The following is a 24,467-nucleotide window of genomic DNA, read 5'->3' as shown; positions in this document are numbered from 1 at the left end:
GAGATCGTGACCTGGCTGAAGTCGGACGCTTAACCGACTGCGCCACCCAGGCGCCCCGCTTATATTCTAATTGTATATAAACTTCAACAGTCAGTGTTAATGCCATTTTACAGATGGAGTTTGAGACTCTGGAAGATTTGATGGCTAATAAGTAGGTTTAGGGGCTTTTAATGGGTGTTGATCATACTCTATCCTTAAGTGCTTTTCTTGGAATATGTTGATTGTTACCCTGAATTCCAGCATATGTTCAGGCTAGAATAAAGGAAAAATGATAGTGCAGTTTTTTATGACTGACTTTTTAAAATTCAGGCCATAAACTCCCTGGTTTTGGGAGGGCAGACTAATACTTATAACAAACAGTTCAGAAATAGTAGAGCAGACAACAGTTGGCCATGTGTATATATTTGGCTTGAACGTGTAATAAGAAATAGTAAAGAACCATAGCAGATTTGAGTTTTGTAAACTCTTAAAATGGAGCATAGAAAGAAATGCAGATAATTGAGAGAAAATGTTAATCCACAAACAAGTTTCATAAGGGATATGAACTGAGAATTTTGCTCCTAAATTAGGTTAGTGTTCTTCCTGGTACCAATAAGTTTTCTTTTTAAACTGTTTTATCACTGCTCTTTGAAATTCTTCTGTGAAGTTAGCATTTCAGTTACGGTGTGTTCGTAGTTTATAGGTGGGCAAAATTGGGCCTAGATTTGGAAGGAAGAACAAGTGTAGGAATCTGAACTTTTTCTTTTTCCCCTCCTTTGCTTGAGCTAAGCATCTCTCTTTAGCTATGACATCAGGCACCAGAGAATATTGTGGATAGTATAGAAAGGAAATGAGCTAGACGTTTTACTTTATTTTGTTATCACTTGATGACTTGATAAATTCTACATGTAGCTTCGGTCATCAAAGAAGCCGCTAAAGCAGGAGTTGGCAGACTTTTTCTGTTAAAGGTCAAATGGTAAATACTTCAGACTTTGTGAGCTCTGTGCTGTCGGCTCTTCTGTAGTAGTGTAAAACAGCCAGAGGCAGGGGCGCCTGGGTGGCTTGGTCGGTTAAACGTCCGACTTCGGCTCAGGTCATGATCTCACTGTCCGTGAGTTCGAGCCCCGCGTCGGGCTCTATGCTGACCGTTCAGAGCCTGGAGCCTGTTTCAGGTTCTGTGTCTCCCTCTCTCTCTGCCCCTCCCCTGTTCATGCTCTGTCTCTCTCGGTCTCAAAAATAAATAAACATTAAAAAAAATTTTTTTAAAAAAATCAGCCAGAGGCAATGTGTGCAGCACTGCAGCTGTGAGCCATCAGCAGCCAGCACTCAAAGGTGCTGGGGGAATGAGTACCTTGGTCCTAAAGTTGAGATCTAAGTTGTTCACCACAACATCCACCATAGTCCTCTTGAATCCTTACTCTCCCCATGTACTGTGCCATTTCTCTGTTCCCTTTCACAGTTAAACACCTCAGTAAAGTGCTCTATATTTTCATATCCTTTTTCTGGTGATCTCCTGAACCCATTCCGGTTAGGCATGCATCCCCAGTGATCCTCTGAAACTGCTCTTGTCAAGGTTAACACTGACCTGTCTCACCCGATCTGCAGCACTCAACACTATTTCATTATTGTAACCACTTTGTGGGCCTTCCATGATACGAATTTCCTGATTTTCCTTCTTGCTACCCTTTCTATTTCACTCATCCACTGTTTAAATGCTTTAGTAGGTTTCCCTTCATTTCTGACCTGAAACTTGCAATACCTCAGGCTTCAGTCCTCAGACCTCTTCTATTTACAGCATAGATACTGCTGACTCTCCTGCTTAAAATTCTCCAGTGGTTTTCCATGTCACTCAGTAAAAACCACAGTCCTTCTGGTTGCCCACAAGGTTCTATACAATCTGGTCCTCATTACATCTCTGATCTCGTCTTTTATGACTCTTCCATCCTTCACTGCATTCCAGCTACACTGGTCTCCTTGCTTCCCCAAACTCACAAGCTGCTACCTCAGGGCCTTTGCACTGGCCTTTGCACTGCTCTTCCCTTAGATTTTCAACTGCCTCACTCCCTTTCTCTCAGGTCTCTGCTTAAATGGCATTTTTTTCAGTGGGACCTTTCCCAGCTCTTTTATAAGTTATAGGATGTTTCAACTTGTGAAAATCCAGCAAGTTTTACGCTTATTGACTTTTTTCCATAGTTAAATTGTATTTCAAAAACATTTTTTTAACTACAGCCTCTCCAGCACTCTATAACCCCCTTCTTTATTTTCCTTAATGGCATTTAAGATATTTTTCCTTATTTATGTTGTTAATTGTCTGTGTCCATTAAGTGTGTGCTTGATGAGAGTAGGGATTTCATCTATTAACGTTCACTGTAGTATCTTAGTATCTAGAAGACTGCCTGGTACCTCACAGGCACTCATTATTCATTGAATAATAGAGTGGAGAAGTTTTTAACTAGTTATGGGAAGTGTGAGAGTAAGCTAACTAGAAAAGGCCAAAAGGCTAAGCTTGTCAGATGAAATTGTTACCCCAGTTAAGATCCTGGATTATGAATTTGCAGTGCCTGGCTGTGGGCTTTTTCTCTAGCACTGCTCTGCTGTCCACAGGCAGGCTCGGAGAAGGTGGAGAGTTGGATTCATCTAGGGCTGGGGCTTGTCACATGGCTGAGGTGAAATGACAGGTCGGGAGTGATTGAAATAATTCACAAGGCATCTAAGCTGGGTAAGAAGGGAAAGGCAGGAAGTAGCTGGTGGACAGGAAGAACATAGAGGGGTCAGTCCTGCTGAGGGCAACTGTAGGAGTGAACACAGTGGAGCAGTAGCCCTGAACACCTCTTTGTATGCCCAAAATATCCTTCCTTCAGTTTCCATGGAGATAAAAGTTCCTGTTCTGTAAAATAGGCTTCATTCGTTTTGTCTCTGAAGAGAGAAATATCATCAATGTGCTGTTAGTACAAGAGATGGTATGTTAAGAGTTTGTTGGTTTCACAGCTAAGTATGTATGGTGTGGTCTGATAAGGATCACATTTGACCTACTCCCACAACTTATTCTCCCCCAATTTGTACGTTCATTTAGGAGGAAAGAAAATCGCTAATTGAAAATATGTTCATGATACCAAGAGACTGAAGACTAATTTTTATGGGACAGTGCGGAAACATCATGGAGACTACTGCTGGATGTCATACAGCAATGGGAGTTTATAAGATGCTTTTCTTCCCAAGGTTCAGATTGCATTGCCTCTGATTATTTGAACTGATGACAGAGAAGCAATATATAGATAATTTAAAATAACAAATATTACAAAAAAGTTTTTAGAAATGTGATAGAAAAGAATTAAAACAAGGAAATATAGGAAATGGTCAAATGAATTGCTCATCTTAATATCATTAGTAAAAACTCAGCTTTTATTTGATTTTACTGTACTTTTGAGTAAAATTTAATAGGCTTACTATTGAATCTTTATGTCAACTAAAATTTTATAAATGCTCAATTTTCATAACTGTTGTTTTCATTGGTCTCAAGCAAATGAAACAAAAGATAAAATATCCTTAATAAAATATTACTAGCTTAGTGAAACAATGATTGCTGGGAAAGGGTTGAAGGGAAAGGCATTTAGTTTAACATCTACTTTTCCCATTTTAAGCTAACCTTCACTTTTGCTAGCAAGCACTGTAGTAAACTTTGCCCTAGATAATACAGACTCAAAATATCATTTATTTCCTTCTTCCTGATCCATGTCTAAAAATGGTAAAATAGTATATTTCATATATGTATGTATATATACATATAAAATGTTTATTTTTGAGAGCTAGAGACAGTGTGCAAGCGGGGAAGGGGCAGAGAGAGAGACACAGAATCTGAAGAAGGCTCCAGGCTCTGAGCTGTCAGCACAGCCTGACGTGGGGCTCGAACCCATAACTGTGAGATCATGACCTGAGCCGAAGTCAGTCGCCCAACCAACTGAGCCACCCAGGAGCCCCAATACTTGTTTCTTGGTAGAAAAGGATAAATGTGTCTTCGTGTTTATGGGGAACTGATGTTCTGTTCACATAACAATTTTAGGAGTAAATGGGCCCTGCATGTCAGATACCTGGGAATCAAAGAATGCATACTAAGAATGGTTGGAAGGATTTTCATACACAGGTACCTCTTGGTGGTGGGCGCCTGCCACAGGAGAGGTTCAAGTACAGTGGAAAAGAACACTGGTAATGAGTGTGTTTTATAAGGCAGTGTCAGGCATCGTGTGCACAGGTGCTTTCCAAAACAGGCTACACACCAAATCACATGGGAAGCTTTTAAACAAAAAAATCTACTGAATCAGAATTACTATGGATGGAGTCAGAAGTCACTTTTTTAAAAAGCATCCAGGTGATTTACTTGGTCCAGGATCTGCTTTGGGTAGCAGTGAGTGAGTTTACCTTAAGGCCTCTTCCAATTCTGAGATTCTGGACTGGTTTAGGAATAAGAGTCAAAACTAAAACTGAAAGCAATTTTAGGTTGCATTTGTAAAATTACAACATTAAGGTCTCCAGATCTGACAAATAATTCAAGAGCAGCCAACTTGCCAGAGTAGAGAGCACTGGAGGTATCCGGAAATCATGGTACAAGAGAAATGATTGAAAGAATTAGAAGTATTTAGCCTTGAGAAAACCTACAATGGGAGTCTGAGTGCTGTTCTTAAAAGCTAAAAGCATATTGTCAAGGAACTATCCCAGCAGATTAGGATAAAGGTTTGGAAGCTAAGAAAGATTTCCTTCTTGAACTCAACTGCTGTGACCAAGGTGGGGTGGGTTGCAGACAGGGCTCTTTAATGGAAATGAGTAAGAATCTGAACATGGATACTGTATAGTAGGGATTGCCACTATGGGACAAAGTTTTCTCTCGTCTTTTTCTGTTACTGAAAGACTCTTTGTTTTTAAAATTTTTTTTTTTAACGTTTATTTTTGAGACAGAGACAGAACGTGAATGGGGGAGGATCAGAGAGAGAGGGAGACACAGAATCTGAAACAGGTTCCAGGCTCTGAGCTGTCAGCACAGAGCCCGACGTGGGGCTTGAACTCAACGGACCGCGAGATCATGACCTGAGCCGAAGTCGGACGCTCAACCGACTGAGCCACCCAGACGCCCCGAAAGACTCTTTGAATACAAGTGCTATCTCACATATTTTTCTGTCCCACATAATATCTTTACAAAGTAGGGGCTGAGTAAATGACTACTGAATTGAAGGTGGAAAAATTAGTGACTTTTCAGACAATCCCCGCTGTCCAGGCCTCAGAGAAATATTCCCATTTTGGTTGGTGGAGGTTCACATTCACAGGTATTTATTCAGTAACTACAGAGTAGCAGGCACTGGTAGCTGAGGGATACAGAAAGGAATTCAGTCATGGTACCTATCCTTAAGAGGCTTACATTCTAGCAGAGGAGGCAAACATTACCTAATTCATCAATAGTTACACATCCTATTATATAAGCTGCTGTTGGGGGGGAAGTGCAGGCAGCTGTGAGAACTTGAAATAGGGGAGTCCTGACCCATTGGGTTGGGGAGGGCTCCCTGAGGAAGCCTTACATGAAGATTGGATCAATAGCAGCTGGCCAGATAAAAGAATGAGGAACCTTGGAAAAAGTGTTAAAGCATGTGTGTTTAAAGAAAAAGGCCAGTGTGACTGAAGAGTGGGGAGCACAGAAGAACAAGAAAACCTTCAGTTCTTTCACAAACTCCTGTTTATTGTTTTCTCGAAAGAGATCCCATCCTGACATCTGCTGGCTACTGTATATACTGCAGTTCCAAATTACACAAGAACAACGCTCAGTAACCTGTTTTCTTGGCTTCAGTAGGAAATTACAAATAAAGCACCAGGTCTTTTCCCTGCCCCGTCTTACGGACTTCACGCAGGGCCAAACGCGTGCTGTATCACAGGTATGCTTATGTGGTGCCACTTGCCTACGCTTATACAAGTTCACAAAAACGTAGAAATCGCATTTTGACAAGTTGATTTGTTACTGAGATGTAAAAACATTACAAAACCACTTACTTTGCCTTTTAAACACAGTATCGGAAGTGTTGCATGAAACGCTCTTAAACGGCTTCCGTCACAAAACACAGCTGACTTTAATCCAGTAAGCATTCTACTGAGGCTAAAAATGTGCTTTAAGCACACCTGATAATTTTCATCTTTTTCTCAGCCATATTAGTCATAGTACCTTCATTTTCCACTTGTGTCTATAAAGGACAAAATTGCAAAACAAACAAACAAACATTACCTAAGCAGCTGTACTGATTGATACGGCTACATTTCACACTGTTGAACTGGCAATTGCCTCACCATGCAGTCGTTTGAAATATTCGTTAATCAACTGGCACTAAAAGGATAAATGGTGAACCGAGTGATTTCGAGGCACCAATATGTAGTGTAAAAAATGCATTGTTTGGAGGTAGAGGTCTATTGGTTTGGAAAGAACACTAGAATTAGTTAAAAGTCCTCAGTTATAGCTTCAGTTCTGCTCTTAATTATGTGACTATATGAGTCAGATTTTTTTTACTTGAAACACCCAAATCCAGTTTGGGTAGATTTAAAGAGAAAAGTAATTCATTGAAAGGATTATAGGTAATTTAGCAACACCAGGAGGCCTGGAGAACCAGGCTTGGAGACTAGGCAATTGGAACATCACTCCTTGTTACTTGGTCACCAAGTACAACCCAGTGCAGTGAAGAGATCTCTGCTGAGGATTAGATGCCACCACTTGCCAAAGCCACAGACCGAGAGCCCTGCACTATCCTGACAGCCAGTGTTCTAAGAACTTCATCTTGCGGTTTGCCATGGCCACCAAAGAATTATGCCAAGTCTCCACTTTGTTGTCTCTGGCTTCCAACTGATGGTCCAGGAATATCTAATTTGTAGTGTCCGGGTCATGTGGAAAAGCAGAGGAAATAACTGGATTTTTGGCTTTTACAGTGAAAGATCTCAAAGATGGGGAATTCCCAAATGTAGGGAGTTCAGATAACTGGGCAGCCAATGGGATGACACGTCTATTATGTGGACCCTGAACAAATCACAGTCAGCCTCACTTTCTATAAAGCAGGGTAAATAAAGTTCACATGGCGGAAGAGATCGTGCATGTTTACTTACTCATTTTGCAATGAACACCAACTGTGCTAGTTGAGCAAAGATGAGCAAGTCCTCTCTAGTCTAATAGAGGAGAGAAGCCAGTAGACAGCAAGTGCTAGAATAGAGGCATACATGAACGAGGTGTAGTCAGAAAGGAGAACTCAGTTGCAGTTTGCAAATGTTCTTATATTTAAGTACCTAAAGTCACATTTTCCGTGGAGCAACTGAGGCTTGCATCATTGGGAAAGGCAGACGGCACGCTCTTGTAGGGAGTTGCCGTTGCACTCTTTTGAAGGGCTTCGCTGTTCTATAGAAGCACCAAAACAATGTTGGCTGGCACAAATCCAGAAAGTCAGGCTTTTGATTGCTTATTGACACATATCTAGACTGCCAGTTTCATACAATGGGACACTTTTCAAAGGATTAAACATGTCACACCTTTGCCGGTCATCAATTAGATAAATCATCAAGCTCATTGTATTGTGAACCACCCCTATTCTGATCTGACCTAAATCAGAGTGGTCTTTCTACTATATCTGGCTACTGTGTGTACAGCTTTGTGTCTTTGCTCAAAAGAAATAGTTGGCTTTGGGCTAAGGCTGTTTTTTGTTTTGTTTTGTTTCAATTTGTAAAAGAAAGCAGCTGCATGGTAACTTGGGCCTCATCCAGAATCTGTAATACCAAATTCATCATGTGGTAGTAACAGATGGAATACATTTTTTATAGACTACATTCTATAGAACCAGGGACTAAAAGAGGTCAATGGGACCACAGGGGTCAGCTATTACCTCAATCCGGTGCGATAATTTCTTTTTCACAGTATTCTCAAGTTAGATTTCTGTAGCTAACATTCTCTTTTAAAATTCAGAGGTCTAGGGGCGCCTGGGTGGCTCATTGGTTGAGTGTCCGACTTCGGCTCAGGTCATGATCTCACAGTTCATGAGTTAGAGCCCCGCGTCAGGCTCTGTGCTGACAGCTCCGAGCCTGGAGCCTGCTTCAGATTCTGTGTCTTCCTCTCTCTCTGCCCCTTCCCCGCTCATACTCTGTCTCTCTCTCTCTCTCAAAAATGAATAAACGTTAAAAAATTTTTTTTTAGGGGCGCCTGGGTGGCGCAGTCGGTTAAGCGTCCGACTTCAGCCAGGTCACGATCTCGCGGTCTGTGAGTTCGAGCCCCGCGTCGGGCTCTGGGCTGATGGCTCAGAGCCTGGAGCCTGTTTCCGATTCTGTGTCTCCCTCTCTCTCTGCCCCTCGCCCGTTCATGCTCTGTCTCTCTCTCTCCCAAAAATAAATAAATGTTGAAAAAAAAATTAAAAAAAATTTTTTTAAATAAAATAAAATTCAGAGGTCTATATCCAACTGCCTTTTTGATCATTTCATTTGGTGACACGGCATCTTAAATTTAACAAGTCCAAAATCGATTTCTTAATCTCCCCCCACCTCTAAATATGTTCCCCTTACAGTAGTTAGCCATTTCAATAAATAGCACCTCCATGGGCCCCAGTCAGTGGATTAAGCTAGACTAGGAATCCCCTTAATGACTCCACATCAAACCGGTTTGATTACCTAAATAAAAAAAAAAAAAAAAATCAAATCTATTCCTCTTTGTCTTCACTATCATTACTGCAGTCCAAGTCCTAACCAAGCTCCCTGCTTTCACTCTTTTGTCTATTATCCACATAGTAGCCAGCATCCTATTTTAAAAAGATACCAAACCACCCACACCCTCCACCACTTCAGTGGCTTCCTTTTACATAAAATTTTAAAATCCTTTATCATGGCCTACTAAGTGATGCATGATCTGGCACCAACCTGCCTAAGTTCACTTAACACTGTTTTAACACAATAAGCTTCAGATGAACCAGACATCTTACATTTACCCAAAGAGCAGTCCTCTCTTCTGCCCCCCGGCCCCCGCCCAAAAGCCTTCCTTGAGGTTTTCCTTGCCTCTCATCGATCTGGCTATCTCCTTACCCTCCTCTGAGAAGTCTTCCCTGACCACCCTCCCTTGCCCCATAATTTAAAATCAGGGTTCCTTCGGTGAACTATAATTTTAAATACATGTTTATTTAAATGGTATGTGATTGTCTACCTTACCGCTCAAGAATTTAGCTTCAGGAGGAGAGAAGCCATATCAGCTTCGTTCATTTCTGTGCCCATGATAATGCCAGCAGCAACAACACCTATGCAACATTTATTATGTGCCAGGCATGTGTTAAACGCTATGCATATAAGAATTTAATACATACTCCCAATATATCGCCTGGCCCATAGCCAGTGGTTAGTTTGTTGAATGGATGAACTCCGCTCCTGCGTGCACACCGAGTTGTTCACCACCTCCTGGAACAGCCCATTATCTTGACAGATAATTCTGATGATTGGAAGAATCTTTATATTGACCCCAGCATACCTCCCTGCAGTTTCCTCCCACTGATTCTATTTCTGCCCCTCTGGGGCCACGCAGTACAAGCCATAATCGTCCTTCCACAAGCTCGACTTGGCAGCATCCGAGGACCCACCCGCCCCCGGCGTCTCCCTCCCGCTCCCCTCCCTGCAGAGACTCCAGGTTCCTTGTCCGCTGCGGTGGTCGGGGAGCCCAGCTCCGGCCGCCAGCCCGCCCGGCTCCCGGCATCCCCCGCCTCGCGCGTCACGTGACGGCGCCCGCCCGCACGAGCCCCGCAGCTGTCCGCCTCCGGGCGGGGCTCTCGCGCCGCGTCCGCCCGCCCCTGGCTGAGCGCCGCAGTCCTCACGGCTCGGCTCCGGCTCCGGCTCCGGCTCCGGCTCCGGCTCCGGCTCCGGCTCTGGCGCCGGCTCGGCTCCCGCGGCCCGGACTGCTGTGGGCGAGCGCTCCGGGGAGCTCCCGGCAAGGTAAGAGAAGGCCGGCCCGCGGAGGCTGAGGGCGAAGTTATTCCGCGCGCGTCCCCGGGATGCCCGGGGCCCGGAGCAGGGGGCGGCCCGGGCGCCTGGCGGCGCCGCTCGGTCCTGGCAGAAGCTGAGCACCTGGCCCTGGCGGGACCGGGAGAGGGTGCCCTCAGGTCGCCCGCGGCCCCGCGCTCTGCTGGCACCTGGAGGCTCAGCCGCACCTAGTGCTTCGTTTTCCCCTCCTGTAAAACGACCCGGCTGGAAAGGTGGATCTCCTCGGTTGCCTTCAGCCTTGAGGTTTTGCGAGTGTGTACGCGAAGTCCAAGAGGAAGAAGCCGACTCCTGGGGTGGGAAGAGCCCCCCTCCCAGGAATGCTGGGGCACTGGTCTGGGACCGGGCAGCTACTATTAAGTGTCCCCTGTGTTTTGTGCAAATCGCAAGCCTCTCGGAGAGTCTGTTTCTCCATCTTTAAAGTAAAGGTGGTAACACCTGCTCTGCCTCCCTCATAGGACTACGGCGGAGCACGGGTGGGAAAGCCATGGGAGGAGCCGGAACTCTGGAGTAAGTTAGACGTGGGTTCAAGTCCTAGTTCTACCAGTTACCAGCTGTTGACCTTGAGCCATACAGACCCCTCATCTGTTAAAAGACGATAATAATAATACTTAGCTCATGAGGTTGCTGTGAGGTTCAGTATAAAGAGCTTAGCACAGTGTCCGGCACAGAAATGTTCAATGGATAGTCCTTTTCATATAAATATTATTCAATTAATTTAGTAAGCTAGAGAGTGCTTCGCGTGAGAGGTGTTTAGAATAATCGCACTTCAGTTTCCCAATAGTTAGTGCTAAAAAGAGTGCTGCTTTGGTTTCCTAAGAAAGAGGCCAAGTGGGATCCTTTCCCTGTTTCTCTTTCTGGGCCCCCTTTGCCTTATTTACCACTGGCATGTGAACCTGTTGTTCCTACCAAATGAGTCAGGCAGGATGGGAACATTAATGTACTGGAGCAGATGGGTATCAGATTCCCTCTGAGGGGAAAGAAAAGTGCCAGGCATGTGCTGCCACCAAAAAAAGCACAGTACAGTGATTGACTGTTAGAGTAGGAAGATGCCTGGGAAACTGTCTAATCCAGCTGTCTCCTCTTGCACATGGAGAAACTGGACCCAGAATGAGGACAGGACTTCAGGCCTCAGCACCCAACAGGTTGTTGGCCCTAGGTGGTAGAAAGAACACACACTGTTAACCAGATGCTGTGCTTCCCCTTAGTCCTAACCTGATTCTTCATTATTCAGCAGGTATTTATGGAGCACCTACTGTGTGCTTGTACACCTACTAGGAGCTAGAGATGAAATATGTTTCTCTCCCTTTGCTTGTTCTCAATACATTTTATGATAAAAATAAGTTCTGTCTCCCAGCGAGCTTTTGCCTTAGCAGCTGGCCCCAAGAGACAGAAGCACATAGAGAGGTCTGAATTATTTCATGATCTGTCAAGGCAGTCCCTGAGCCTTTCTTGAAACCTCTGGAAACTGAAGAAAATGCTGCTTTGTCAGGGCTTTTAGGAAAGGATTTCCTTCTGGCCTGGAGCACTTGGATTTCTTTGTCTTTCTGGTTTCAGGCCTCTTATTGTGTATTATTTCTGAAAAGAGCCACCCTCGCCACAGTGCCTTCGTTTTGGTTTCCATGGTTATCAAAAGAATTGTTTTTATGATAGCACAAGTAGCTGTTAAGTAAAATGTGGTCAAGCAGTCCCCAGTTCGCTGTGGGTGTCTGTATTCTGGTGGTGGCCCTCAATTTTTTTTTCAGTTGCAGTGCGTTCATACTATTCCTTCCTCCTTTATTCTTTCCTTTAACAAATATGTATTGGTTCCAGGCCCAAGAAGAGTGGGAATAAGCAGAAACAGATAAAAACGAAGATAGACCCTGGTTTGGGGAACTCGGAATCTTTGGGGGAATCATCTGTGGACATTCCCACATGCAAGAGGCAGGCAGATCTGTGGGGCTCTGATAAAGGTGTGGATTAGAAGCCAGCAAGAGCTCTCAGGTGAGAGGGAGTGTCCTGGGCAACCAAGAAGACATCACATAGTAATGATGCTCTTCAAGGAAGATGTGAAAGAAACCAGTTCCTTTTATGTGCCTCAGCCACATGGTAATAATAGAGGGTACAAGAAGCCCTTGTTCTTTCCATTTGTCTTAGTGAATGAACCCTCTCTTAAGTCACCTGTCATGGGCCCTGTTTGAAATGCCTGCTAATTTCTCTCATTTCCCTCTTTGTGTTAGCTTAGTGAGTGACATATTAGTTTCCTACTCATACATATGGTACTGCATGTATAAAGGTAGATAATAGAGCCATTTGATTAAGAGTTTGTTTCAGATGTTTAACCTGTGTGTCTTGTTTCACCTGTTGGGTTCTAATGCAGTCAAAAATTTATCTTTCCAAGTCATCTCCTAAGTTCTTTAATGCCCTCATTAGTGAGAATTCCAATATCTCCTACTTCCAAACTTCCTGGGAACTTAGACGATCCAAAGAAGTCAGTCTTCCACTCTCCAGAGGAGAGAGAACTGCAGAGTCTGAGCAGTCCATCCACCTTGTTATTTCTGACACAGCTATATGGTATCACTATTGAAGAGCTGTCCTGCACGGTCCAAGGATGTGTGGTCACTGCTGCTCAACGCCCTTATTGGACCAGGTTCCCGCCAGCTTGATCCCATGCTTGGATTCCAAGGTTAGAGCTTTTTTTAGTTTGTGCTCACATGCTTAGCCATTCTCCCCAAAGCACCTCACTCTGGGCAGTGTGTTGAGCATGTCACCAGGCTGGGTTTCCCCAGTCCTCCCATGAGTTCCCTTTGGGGGCATATGGGACCCTTTTGTGCTAGCAGCCTTTGTCAGGGTCATCCCAGACCACCTAGATTTCCCTATTTTTCAAACCTTTTGTCAAGGTTTGGAGATTCAGTCCCTTCCTTACCCTAACCCAGGGCTTTTTGGCAAATTGGTTCTACTTTCCCTCCAGGATTCTGCCTACCAAGGATTCTCAGGAATGGCAGTTAGCTACCCCAGAACTTTGTGTGCCTATTCAACTTTTCATGTATAAGAGGGGTCCTCTGGTAACTCTTGGCAAAAACGATCTGTTCCCAGGAGACCGTTTCTCCACCTGTAGTGGAGAAAAGTAGGCATTATTGCAAAATTTAAGTGGTATATACCCTGTTAAAGATTTGGGGACAAGGTTTTAATTTAAAAATGAAATTCCCTCAACTTTTCTAAGAATCAAACAATAATTGATATATTGGTTTCATTGTCTTTATTTTAAACTTTAAAAATATTAGCTGTAACAAGAATGCATGCAAGGAAACCCCTCAAATGTGCATAAGGGAAACATACAGGGAACCACCGCCCTTGTCAAGAAGTGGAACATTGCCAATATTCAGTAGTCTCCCTTCCAAATCATAACCTCCTTCCCAGAAGAAACCACTATTTTGACTTACGTGATAACCATTTGTTTTTCTTTGTAGTTTTGTCACCTATATCTGCATCCCTAAAACAGTATAGTTGAATTTTACTAGTTTTTTAATTTCTTACAGAAAATCCTACCGTAGTGTGTGTTTTGTGTTTGCTGCTTTTGCCATACTTGTTTGTGTGTTGCATCCATGAGGTTACCACACTTATTTTCATTGCTAACAGTGTTTCATGATATATGTCACACTGAATTTGTGTCATATGGTTTAGATACTTGTGTTGCTTATAGCTTCTGAATACCAAGAACAGTGCAGCCAAGCATATCCTTAGACATTTGCTATTGTGTTTGTGAAGCTTCTTTAGGTTATATATGTCAAAGTGGAATTGCTTTGCTAGATAATTCCAGTTTTCTAAGTGATTGTAGCAGTTTACTTTCTTACCAGCAGCGTGTCAGAGCTCCAGCTGCTTTGTATCCTTGCAGATACTCAGTATTGTCTATTTAAAATTTTTAAACTATTCTCGTCGGCCTAGAGTGATATCCTATGTGGTTTTAATTTTATTTTCCTTGGTTATAACTAATGTTGAGCACTTTTTTATTGATTAATTGGGTGGCCTCTTTTGTGAACTGCCTAATTCAAGCCTTTTGCCTGCTTTTCAGTTTTTCTTATTAATTTTTGGAGGTTTTTTTTTTTTTTTTTTTTTGGTTAGTGGTCCCTTGTCAGTTATATGGGGTTTTTTAAAGTTTGGTGTTTTTTTTTCCAAAAAATTTTAAAGTGTATTTGAGAGAGAACTAGCAAGCAGGGAAGGGGCAGAGGAGAGGGAGACAGAGGATCCCAAGCAGGCTCCAGCACTGTCAGCGTGGAGCCTGATGCCGGGCCCAAACTCACAAACCGTGAGCTCATGACCTGAGCCGAAATCAAGAGTTGGCTGCTTAACAGACTGAGGCACCCAGACGCCCTGAGTTATGTGTGTGGTTTTTTTAAATTTTTTTTTTTTACATTTATTTATTTTTGATAGAGAGAGAGCACAAGTGGGGGAGGGCCAGAGAGAGAAGAAGACACAGAATCCGAAGCAGGCTCCAGGCTCCAAGCTGTCAGCATAGAGCCTGACATGGGGCTTGAACTCACAAACCATGTGATCATGACCTGAGCCGAAGACAGGTGCTTAACCAACTGAGCCACCCAGGCGCACCAAGTTATGTGTTTTTAAAGTATCTTTTCCTATTCTGTGACTCTCTTTTTACCCTCTTAAATAGTGATATCTTAGATCCTGTTTTCTAGAAGCAGGGCCTGAAATGGGGATTCTTGTTCAAGTGGTATATTGGGAAAAGTGCTCAGGAAAAGGAGAATGAGGGAAGCAGTATGGGGGGCAGGAATGGGGGAGAAGTATAACTAGGTGAAGTGGCAGTTTTCTGAAGGGACATCTGTGAGTCCCTATGTGACACTCCATCTGGGGAGGATGCTAGCTAGTAAAGAGACACTGGTTAGGTTACTAATAGTATTCTCTACACTCCATTGAAATACATTCTTTTCTTTTGTTAAATTTACTCCATCCAGATACAGCTCCCCAATTCTGGTTGGTCACAATTTCTGGGAAAACTTACTAGAGGAAAGTTAGTGGGACAAATTACAATCTCTGCTGCTGTAGCTAGTGCAAAAGTGTAACTAAAGTCGTTATCTTCCTCCTCCACCATCCATTCTAGTTTCTTTTCCACGGTCCCCTGAGTTTTTGGGAGAACTCGATGATGAAGCCATCAGGGTCTGGAACTGTATTTTCTTTTGTTGTGTTATTTTCGACTACAGATTCAATGTTTTTTAATTTTTATTTATTTTTGAAAGAGAGAGAGAGAGAGAGAGAGAGAGAGAGCGCGAGAGTGAGCAGGTGAGGGACAGAGAGAGAGGGAGACACAGAATCTGAAGCAGACTCCAGGCTTTGAGCTGTCAGAGCAGAGCCCAGCGTGGGGCCTGAATGCACGAACCGTGAGACCATGACCTGAGCAAAAATCAGATGCTGAACCGACTGAGTCACTCAGACATCCCTTTGGTTTTTTCTTTTAAATGTTTATTTTTGAGAGAAGGACAGACAGAGTGTGGGGTGGGGGTGGAGACAGAGAGGGAGACACAGAATCTGAAGCAGGCTCCAGGCTCTGAGCTGTTAGCACAGAACCCAACACGGGGCTCAAACTCACAAATCGTGAGATCATGACCTGAGCCAAAGTCTGAGGCTTAACCAACTGAGCCACCCAAGAGCCCCCAGATTCAATGTTTTCAATGATTCCAACAGATTTAAAAATTTTTCTTCTTTAGTTTTATCAAGTGATATTTTTCCAGGAATTGGTTCCTTTTAAGGTTTCAAACTTATATAAAATTGTTCATAATATTTCCTTGTTATTTTAACGTTTTCAGTATCTGCAGAGATGTCCCCCTTCTCATTACAGTTCATTTTTATATTTTATCCCTTTAATTCTTTAGTTTCAGTAGAAGTTACTTTCAAAGAACTAGTTTTGTCTTCACTGATATTCTCCATAGTAAGTTGGTTTTCTCTTTCTTTCGTTAAGTTTTGCTCTTTTTTCATTCTTTCCTTGGAAATATTTTGGGGTTTTTTTTCCCCCAAACTTCTTGAAAAGTTCATTCATTTTTGTCCTTTTTATTCTTTCCATTTTAGGCTGCACATTGTCCTCCAGATGGTACTTAGTATGTGCTCAGAGTTTTGATACGTGGTATTTTAGTCATTTATTTCCAGATGTTTTCCAATTTCCATTGTGATTTCCCCTTTGACTCATAGGTATCTTAGAAATGTGTTTCTTAATTTTCAAACATACAAGTATTTTCTAGTTATCTTTTTTAAGTGATTATGGTCAGTGAGTTTGTTCTGTATAATTTTAATCCTTTGAGATTTTTGTTAGGGCTCTTTTTGTGGTCTATTTTTATAAATGTTACATGTGTGCTTGAAAGTAATGTGACTTCAGCAGTTATTGAATTCAAATTTATTAATTATATTCCAATCTTCTTTGTTGTTACTAGTTTATTTTTATCTATTCTAGCTATTACAGAGAGAAATGTGTTAAAATATCCAACTATGGTTATGAATTTGCCTATTTCACCTTTTAATTTTTTGCATTATATCTTTGAGCCCTATTATCAAGTGTACACAAATACGAAGTTACATCTTCCTGGTGAATTAACCTTTTATCATTATGAGGTTGCCTTTTTTATCTCTAGTAAAAGAATGGTGGGTTTTTGTTTGTCTGTTTGTTTGTTTGTTTGTTTGTTTGGAGGAGGGGAGGCCTTAAATTCTATTTTATCTGATACTAGTGTAGCTACACCAACTGTTTTTAGTTAGTCTATGCCAGGTATATCTTTTTCCATCCGTTTCATTTCATCCTTTCTGTGCTGTTTGTTTTAGATTTGTCTTTTATAAGCAGCATGTGGGTTTTGTTTTTTTTATCACCTGTTTTTGTCTCTTTGGAAAATTTAGTCTATATTTGTTTAATATAACCACTGATGTATTTAGGTTTACGTCTGTCTTCGTATTTTATGCTTTTAATGTATTTGTCCTGCAAGTACTCCATTTTGTTCTAGCTCTTTCTTCCCTTCTTTTGGGATAGTTTTAGTCACTTGCTCTTTTTCTAGTTTGGACATTTTGCACTTGCTCTCCTTTAATGGTTACCCTTGAAACTTTAATTTAACCAAAGTTGATAAATTATGGAGTGATAAATATCCCTATGCTTTTTTTGGATGGTATGGGGACCTTAGACCACTTGATCTCTTATTTATCCCCATTCTGCTTAGTGGTAGACTAGTTGTAACACAGTGTGCCAGCTTTGATTAGACACATATATGGACCCACAGATGGAACAAATGTAATGAGGGAGGAAAAAGGTGAGAGAGCAAAGAATTTACTTGAGAAAATGATATGATTTTGTCAGGACTCTGAACTCCCTGAACTCTAAAAAGAAAATGTTTGCTTATAAAACTGCATAGCGGGATCCAAGAGTTCAAAAAAATCTTTTTAGGACTATCTCCTCTCCATCTCTCTCAGTCAGTCAGCCTTGCTTGTCTTAATCCGGCTTCATTCCTTAGATGAACTCTTCTGAGTTGTCCCCATCCCTGGCAGGAGGGATGGGATCTTTTTGATTCTACTTTGGGTCAAGGATGAGGTGGAGGGCGGAGGCACTATGAATGACAGCCCCACCTCTAACTGGACTAAATGGAGCGGGAGTGTGTGGAGCTCCTCTAAGGAACCAGAAGAGGGAAGGTGTGCTGGGAGACAAAAGTGACAGCCACCACAGTCCACTGTGCCAAGTAGTGGCTTGGAAGAGTGACATGCAGAAAAAAGAGGATGTGATCGGAATTAACTCAATTAAACTCTACAAGGAAAAGTGGGAGGACGTCACCTCCTCATGAGCCCACTGACAGGGAAGGAGGAGTCTGGTCAGACCATTCCTTCACCACCAACGAATGCCAGCGGGTGTTTTGGCATTGTTGGCTGAGGACAGCTTGGTAGTCCACAGCAGCAGAGACGAGGGAGAGCTAGCGTGAGCCTGTCTGATATGCGGAGGTGTAATCAACAGGTCAGCCGTGGCGCTTGCCGTTCCCATGGCCTTTCTTTTTTTTTTTTTTTTTCCAACGTTTATTTATTTTTGGGACAGAGAGAGACAGAGCATGAACGGGGGAGGGGCAGAGAGAGAGGGAGACACAGAATCGGAAACAGGCTCCAGGCTCTGAGCCATCAGCCCAGAGCCTGACGCGGGGCTCGAACTCACGGACCGCGAGATCTTGACCTGGCTGAAGTCGGACGCTTAACCGACTGCCCCACCCAGGCGCCCCCCCATGGCCTTTCTAAGAGAAACTTCTACATCCACAACTTCTGTTCACGTCATCCCCACATAACCATGTTTTCTACCATAAGACCTTGCTCTGTCCCTGCTCCCTAGACAGAACTTACTGGGCCAGAGCTGGATGTCAGACCTAAAAACAGCCAATTCCTAGGCTCACCAAGGACCTGTGATATGACATGACTAGTGGAAAAGAGATGCATGTTCTTAGAAATTTGAACTGGGGATTATAGAAGAGCACTTAGCTACAGAAATGGAAGCTGACATGGTATGTAAAGAGAAGCCATGAGGTAGAGTCAGGCCTTTGAGGAGTCCTGGCTAGCTGGTACTATGAGAAAGCAGAAGCACTGAGGTAGAGAAAAGTGTGTAGAGACTCCAGGTGAAAGGAGATTGGAGCCAGCCCTTGGGGAGCGGCTGAGCCATGTAGTGAGCGAAGACCTACAGGCTAGCTGCTGATCCAGCCCTTTCATTCTAGACTCTGGGAGACCCAGCCCTACTGTGGTCCTATTCTATAAAATCCTTTATCCTTAATAGTCCACACAAACCCTTATGATAAATCACCCCTTATTTGTACTTGCTGTGATCAGAAGACTCACTAAAACAGATATTCAGAACTTAGGAGCCGTGCCCATGTGGTTGAATTTCCATTGCTGCTGATGACTTGTTCTGAAAAGAAAACTCACTCTCGTTGTCATTGGATGGTCAGCAGCTACAAAACTTGTTGGCTCCGTTACAATAAAGAACACACCCACTCTTTGGCCTGGTGTCAGTGTCTGCATTGTTGGCCAGGGAGCTCCCCTCCCTCCATGGTCTCCTTGTTCCTGACCTCACTACAGAAAACCCTAACTTATTGCCTATAATTAATTTTTGTTTCTAAGATGTCGGAGGGTTGGTTCAAATGCATTACAATGAAAGAAAGGCATTTAGGGAAAGAAAAGGGTCCTAGGAGAGAAGGAATTCATCACCATTTATTGTGTGTTTGCTATGTGTCTGGCACGATGTTAAGTGATTTCCGTCCATTTCATCCTCACAGCAACTCCCTAAGGTATTATTATCCCCACTTTTATAGATAAGGAAGCTGAGACATAGGATGGTCTGACTCCGTTGAATGTGTAATTTCTGGTGTAAAGCAACAATCACTTGGTGTGGAATTGCCTCAAGCTGAGATTGATTAAGGAGAAATGGCTGGGAACGGGTGTGTGGTTGAGTGGGGGGCAGGAGGTGGTGAGAAAGGAGCTGGTCAGGTGTTCCCTCTACACACTGTGCCTGCCAAGAGTCCCAGTGCTCTAACACTGCATAATAATTGCAGGATTAAATTCATTCATATTTCATGATCTGTGAGTTTATGTGTCTGCAAAGTGAGGTTAGAAAGTCCTCTACCATGATTTCACAAGTTAAGAACCCCTGAATCTCAGGAAGGGAACCAGGAGGCAGGCTGTTGTAGTGGAAAGAACAGAGACTTTGGACTCAGTCCAGGTTAGGAACCACAGCTGTCTTGCTTACTAACTGAAGAGCAGAGGCACTTTATTCCTGGAACTGTGGATAAGAAGCCACTGCCTCTTAAGTTGTGTTAATTGCTCCTTGAGATAACATAAAAAGCACCTGGTACTTAGTCCTCAACACACCTTTTCCTGCCCCCTCAAGGTCACTTAGTTTATTAGAATCAGGACTAAAACCCAGGTTTTGGGATTCCCACCCCAGTGCACTCTGTAGGTGAACAGCAATGGATGGGCAGTGCATTGAAGGAGGGAGAGAGGGCCTTCAGGGCTCCCAGCCACGCTCAACACCAAACACACATCAAAACACAGCGTTCTGGTCTGTGCCATCAAATTTCAAAGCTGAAATAAGAAACAGCTGGTTATTTTTCAGGCTGCTGAAGAGCTGAGGTTTGAAGAAATGATGAAAAGCCCAGCTGAGATGTTTGTCATCTTCAAAGTTTTAGGTTTTGTCTCATTTCCAATAGTACATGTGTAGGTATATATGCAGGGCTCTTTCTTGGTTTACAGTATTTTACTCTGCATGCTTTCAGACTAAAATCCACAGAACTCTAGAAAAGTTTACTTTTATTTGAAGAAAGATCTAAAATCATGAACCTGTTACAACTGCTTAATACAGTGTGTAGTTACTTACCCTGGTGTTTAGTATGCTTCATAATGTGAGAAGATATATCTTTTTTTCCCCCTTTGTGCATACTAGAGTTCTGAGCTGTTCTAGATCCTCCCCCCCCCCCCCTCGCATTTTTTCTTTATTAAAAGCAAAATTCTTGCCACTTTGACACTGATATGGTCTTCTCTGGGTAGGAAGTAAGTGCATTTTCTTCAGTAAACAATGAAGAACATGAAAGCTGTTTGCATAATGTACAAAGCTGAGTTGTGGAGTCCCCTGTGTTCAAGATTACCCAGTGAGGAAGTCGCAGAACCCAAACTAGAAGCCTTTTGAGTCCCTTTTGAGTCCTCTTGTTATGGGGTAGGTTCTTTTGTGCTGGAACTCAGCACAGTTCCCCACTGACTTCCAAGTTAACGAAAGCTCTGTGAACTGATCAGTTGGCCTTTCTTCCTGACTGTTTCAGGCTTCTGGAGCTGCAGCCAGACTGAGCTTCTTCCCGTGTACTCAGCCTGGCTAGAGGTTTCTTACCCTGCAGCTTTGTGGACACACTTCCTCTGCCTATGGTCTCCTTTTCTGCATTCTCTGGATGCCCCAGCCCTACCCATATCTCAGAGTGCAGCTCAGATGCCCACTCTTGTTAAAAACCTAGTCTTTGGGGTCAGACCTGGTTCACAAGGGGATTGTGCTGCACTCTAGCAAAGTGATTTGGGGTAAGTCGTTTGTCCACATTAGTTTCTCCCAGACTCTTTCTTCATTTGTAAAATGAAGACAGTAATACTTTAGGTCAGTGCTTCTCAAACATAAGTGTGCCCATCAGTGCCCTGGTGATCCTTGTTAAAATGGCAATTCTGATCCATTGGTAATGGGACAGTGCCCAAGATTTGGCATTTCTTTTTTTTTTTTTTTTTAAGTCTTTTTTATTTATTTTGAGAGAGCCAGAAACAGCACAAGTCGGGGAGGGGAGGAGAGAGAGGGAGACAGAGAATCCCAGCACGGAGCCTGACATGGGACTCAAACTCATGAAACCGTGAGCCCATGGCCTGAGCCAAAACCAAGAGTCGGACCTTCTACCGACTCCCAAGAGTTGGCATTTCTAACCAGCTTCTAGGTCCTAGGAACAGCATTCTGAGTTGTAGGGCTTTGAAGGAATGTTGAGAGAATAAAATGAAATAATGCATGAAAAATGCTTAATGTGGTGTCCTTCAAATATTTGTGCTTAGTAAATGGTAGCTGTTGCTGTTTTTGTTACTTTCTGTTACTATTGGCTGATTTCCCTAGCTGGAGGTCACATTTATAGTCTTTAAACAAAGGCTTTCCCTCTTATGGCAGCTGAGTAATTTTTCACATATTCTGTGGTTTTGTTTTGTTTTTAGGGGGTTGTTTTTTTGGGTAGAGATACCTTTGTCTCCTACCAGACTTGAGGATAGGATCTTTGTCTTATTCCTGATTTGCTCACAGTGTTCACCACACAGTCTTATACATTATAAGTGTGGACTATGTACATGGGTTTTATTTACTTATTTTTTTATTCCATAGGGATCTATGTCACAGAAGGAATTCTGTGGCTAATAGTCTCAGCTATTCTAATATACCAGATAATGATGATGGTGATTACTCATTTATTTGGTAAATGTTTATTGAGCGCCTATGACGGGCAAGACAGAGTTCCAGGCATAATACAAAGCAATGATACAAAGTTTCTGCCCTTATGAGACTTGCTCAGGAGAGGTACACAATAAAGAAAAGCATATTATTTAGAAAAAGATAAGCTCCTTGAGGGCAGAGAGTGTGTCTAATTCATCACAGTGAATTTCCTCATGGTAGGTATTCAGACACTGAGTCACCTGGCCAGTCTACATCTGAATACACCCTCTGGCGTTTCACACGGGTAGTCCTTGTGGTGTAACGTGGCACTCCCTTGTGTCCCTCCCACCCACCCCACAAATCCCCTCACAGAAGCCTAGGTGAAATACATAGATGTTACTAAAGGTTTTAGTCCTGACCCCACCTTGCCTGCCCATCATGACGCACAGCAAACTGGCCAATATTCACCCCCGATTTCTCTTGTGCGGACTCCTATTCCATTTCATGCCCTTTAGGCGTTAGGCTGGCGAGGACTTGGTCATCAGACTTCTCTCTCTTTCTCTCTAGTGATCTCATCCCATCCCGTGACTTTAAATGTCATTCAGGTCTCTGTTCAAATGTCACTTCCTCAGAGACCTTCCTTGACAACGCTATCTAAAATGGCACATGTGCACGCATACCCCTTAGCCTGCTTTATTTCTCCTTATAGCATTTATGCTTTTGTTATTTGTTAAGTTTATTTATTTTGAGAGGGACAGAGAGAGAGCGCAAGCCAGGGAAGGGCAGAGAGAGAGAGGACAGAGGATCCAAAGCAGGCTCTGTGCTGAGAGCAGAGCCACCCAGGCTCCCCAGTGTTATTATTTTTAAAATGTGTTGTCTGTCTCTAAAGGTAGGGACTCTGTCTTGTTTATTGCTTGTTAGTACTTAAAATAATGTCTAGCACAACAGTAAACAATTTATGACTATTTGTTGAATAAACGATTATTTGTCTTTGGAAATTCTCAAAATCCTCATGAGGTGTTGCAGGACAGCCATCATTAGCCTGTTTACAGATGAGGAAATAGGCTCAGAGAAGTTAAAGTATTTATCTCAAAATCACAGGGCTGGGAAGCAGTAGAGCTTGCTTGTTGAGAACCAAGTCTTAAGGGACTCACCTCCCAGGAGGGTGGCCTCTGCCCACTCACTGAGGCTGGGGACACCAGGTGGCCCAGAGGGTTAGGAGGGTGCCACACAGAAGCCCTAAGTTCTCACACTCTTGGGAACACACAAACAAAGGGAAACAGCTTGAGCCCTACCACAGGATCTGCTCCCTCCTATCCCAAACAAGTGCCCACTGTCGTTTCTCCAGCTCCTTACAGGCTCACACTCCAGGTGCATGAGCCCTGGGGGACACTTGTTACTTTTAATTCCATAGCTCAGAGGCCCCAGTGGCAAAAAGGAAGGGCAAAACTTGAATACCTTTTTTTTTTTAAGTGTTACCTGGTTATGGAAATCCCTATTGCTGCATGAATCCCCATGGATTAGTGTAAAGATACAGTAAATAAAGTCAAATGGAACAACAGGGAATGGGACGGTTGAATAAAAGGAAATACTCTTTGAGTTCAGAGGGGTTCTGAAGGTAGAATTGTCAGCCTCATTCTAGATTCAGCCCGTGAGGTATTGCTAGCATTGAGGACATGGCCAAGTTTGGAGGAAGGCAAGTGCTGAAGGGTAGAAAATCCCCTGCTGGCATGTCTTCCTTCCCTTGACAGGCCTGCTACGAGACCCTTAGCTTTCCACTATTGGGTAGGCTTCTTGGAATCCTGAGCAAACTGAAGTTCCAATAGTTTCTCTGGCAGGCACCTTTGCCCCAAATCTCCTGGAGACCCTCACATCATCCTAAGGGAAAGAAACTGTCATTTTATATTTGCAAAGTTGTGAGTTTCTGCCCTCACCATTCTACCTGACATACCTCTGCTGGATGAATCTCCTTGAAATATAGCTCTGATCAGGCCACTCCCCTCCTGAGCAACCTATACTAAACAGAGTACAAGCTTCCAAGTTTGGCATCCAAGGCCTATGCCAAACATGCAACATGTGAAAGAGAACAGAATTCCAGTGGTCCTGGGGTAACAGAACTGAGACTAACTGAGGAAGTAACTAAGAGCTAGATTTTGGCTCAGTTGTAGGAAATACACTGAAGTTGCTGCAGACAAGCCATGGAATGGGTAATCTCATGGTGTCCAAGGGCTTCATACTAGTGCCCTTTAGAGTTTCACATGCTCTATCAGTCGAGAAGGGCTAGGTTATACTGTAGTAACAGTCCCCAGATTCTTAGTGCCTTAACCCAAAACAAAGGATTATATTTTATAAATGGTATGCGTCTATTTTGGGTCAGCATGGGGATTCTGCTTATCCTACCAGAGTAGCCATCATTGCAAATGTTGCCAGTTGCTATGCCAGAGAAAAACAGAGCTCTGGATGATCTTGCATAGTCGAGAAGTAGCACATACCTCTTCTACTTAAAACTCATTGATTGGGACACATGGGTGGATCAGTCGGTGGAGCATCCAAC

The 24,467-nt window shown here is 43.1% G+C and overlaps 2 protein-coding genes across 3 annotated transcripts in view; both read left to right on the top strand.

Annotated features, from left to right (window-relative positions):
* The window catches only part of TOMM5 (translocase of outer mitochondrial membrane 5), a 10,234-nt gene extending 6,758 nt beyond the window's left edge, over positions 1–3,476 (top strand). The window contains exon 3 of the transcript XR_005792569.1: positions 3,053–3,476. The gene's annotated coding sequence lies outside the window, so the exon portion shown is untranslated. The remainder of the gene's footprint in view (positions 1–3,052) is intronic.
* Positions 3,477–9,786: 6,310 nt separating this feature from the next.
* FBXO10 (F-box protein 10) overlaps positions 9,787–24,467 on the top strand; it is a 55,230-nt gene continuing 40,549 nt past the window's right edge. The window contains exons 1-2 of one of the 2 annotated variants that reach the window (XM_040481713.1): positions 9,787–9,948; positions 12,540–12,658. In XM_040481713.1, the coding sequence (XP_040337647.1) occupies positions 12,584–12,658 (75 nt within the window). In that variant the 5' untranslated portion in view covers positions 9,787–9,948; positions 12,540–12,583. The remainder of the gene's footprint in view (positions 9,949–12,539; positions 12,659–24,467) is intronic. The other variant, XM_040481714.1, reaches the window with a different exon arrangement.

Source organism: Herpailurus yagouaroundi, unplaced genomic scaffold (assembly GCF_014898765.1).
Source record: "Herpailurus yagouaroundi ecotype Mexico unplaced genomic scaffold, PumYag 160, whole genome shotgun sequence".
NCBI lineage: Eukaryota > Metazoa > Chordata > Mammalia > Carnivora > Felidae > Herpailurus > Herpailurus yagouaroundi.
The sequence above is the reverse complement of the archived record's forward strand: the minus strand, read 5'-3'. Positions and strand labels throughout refer to the sequence as shown.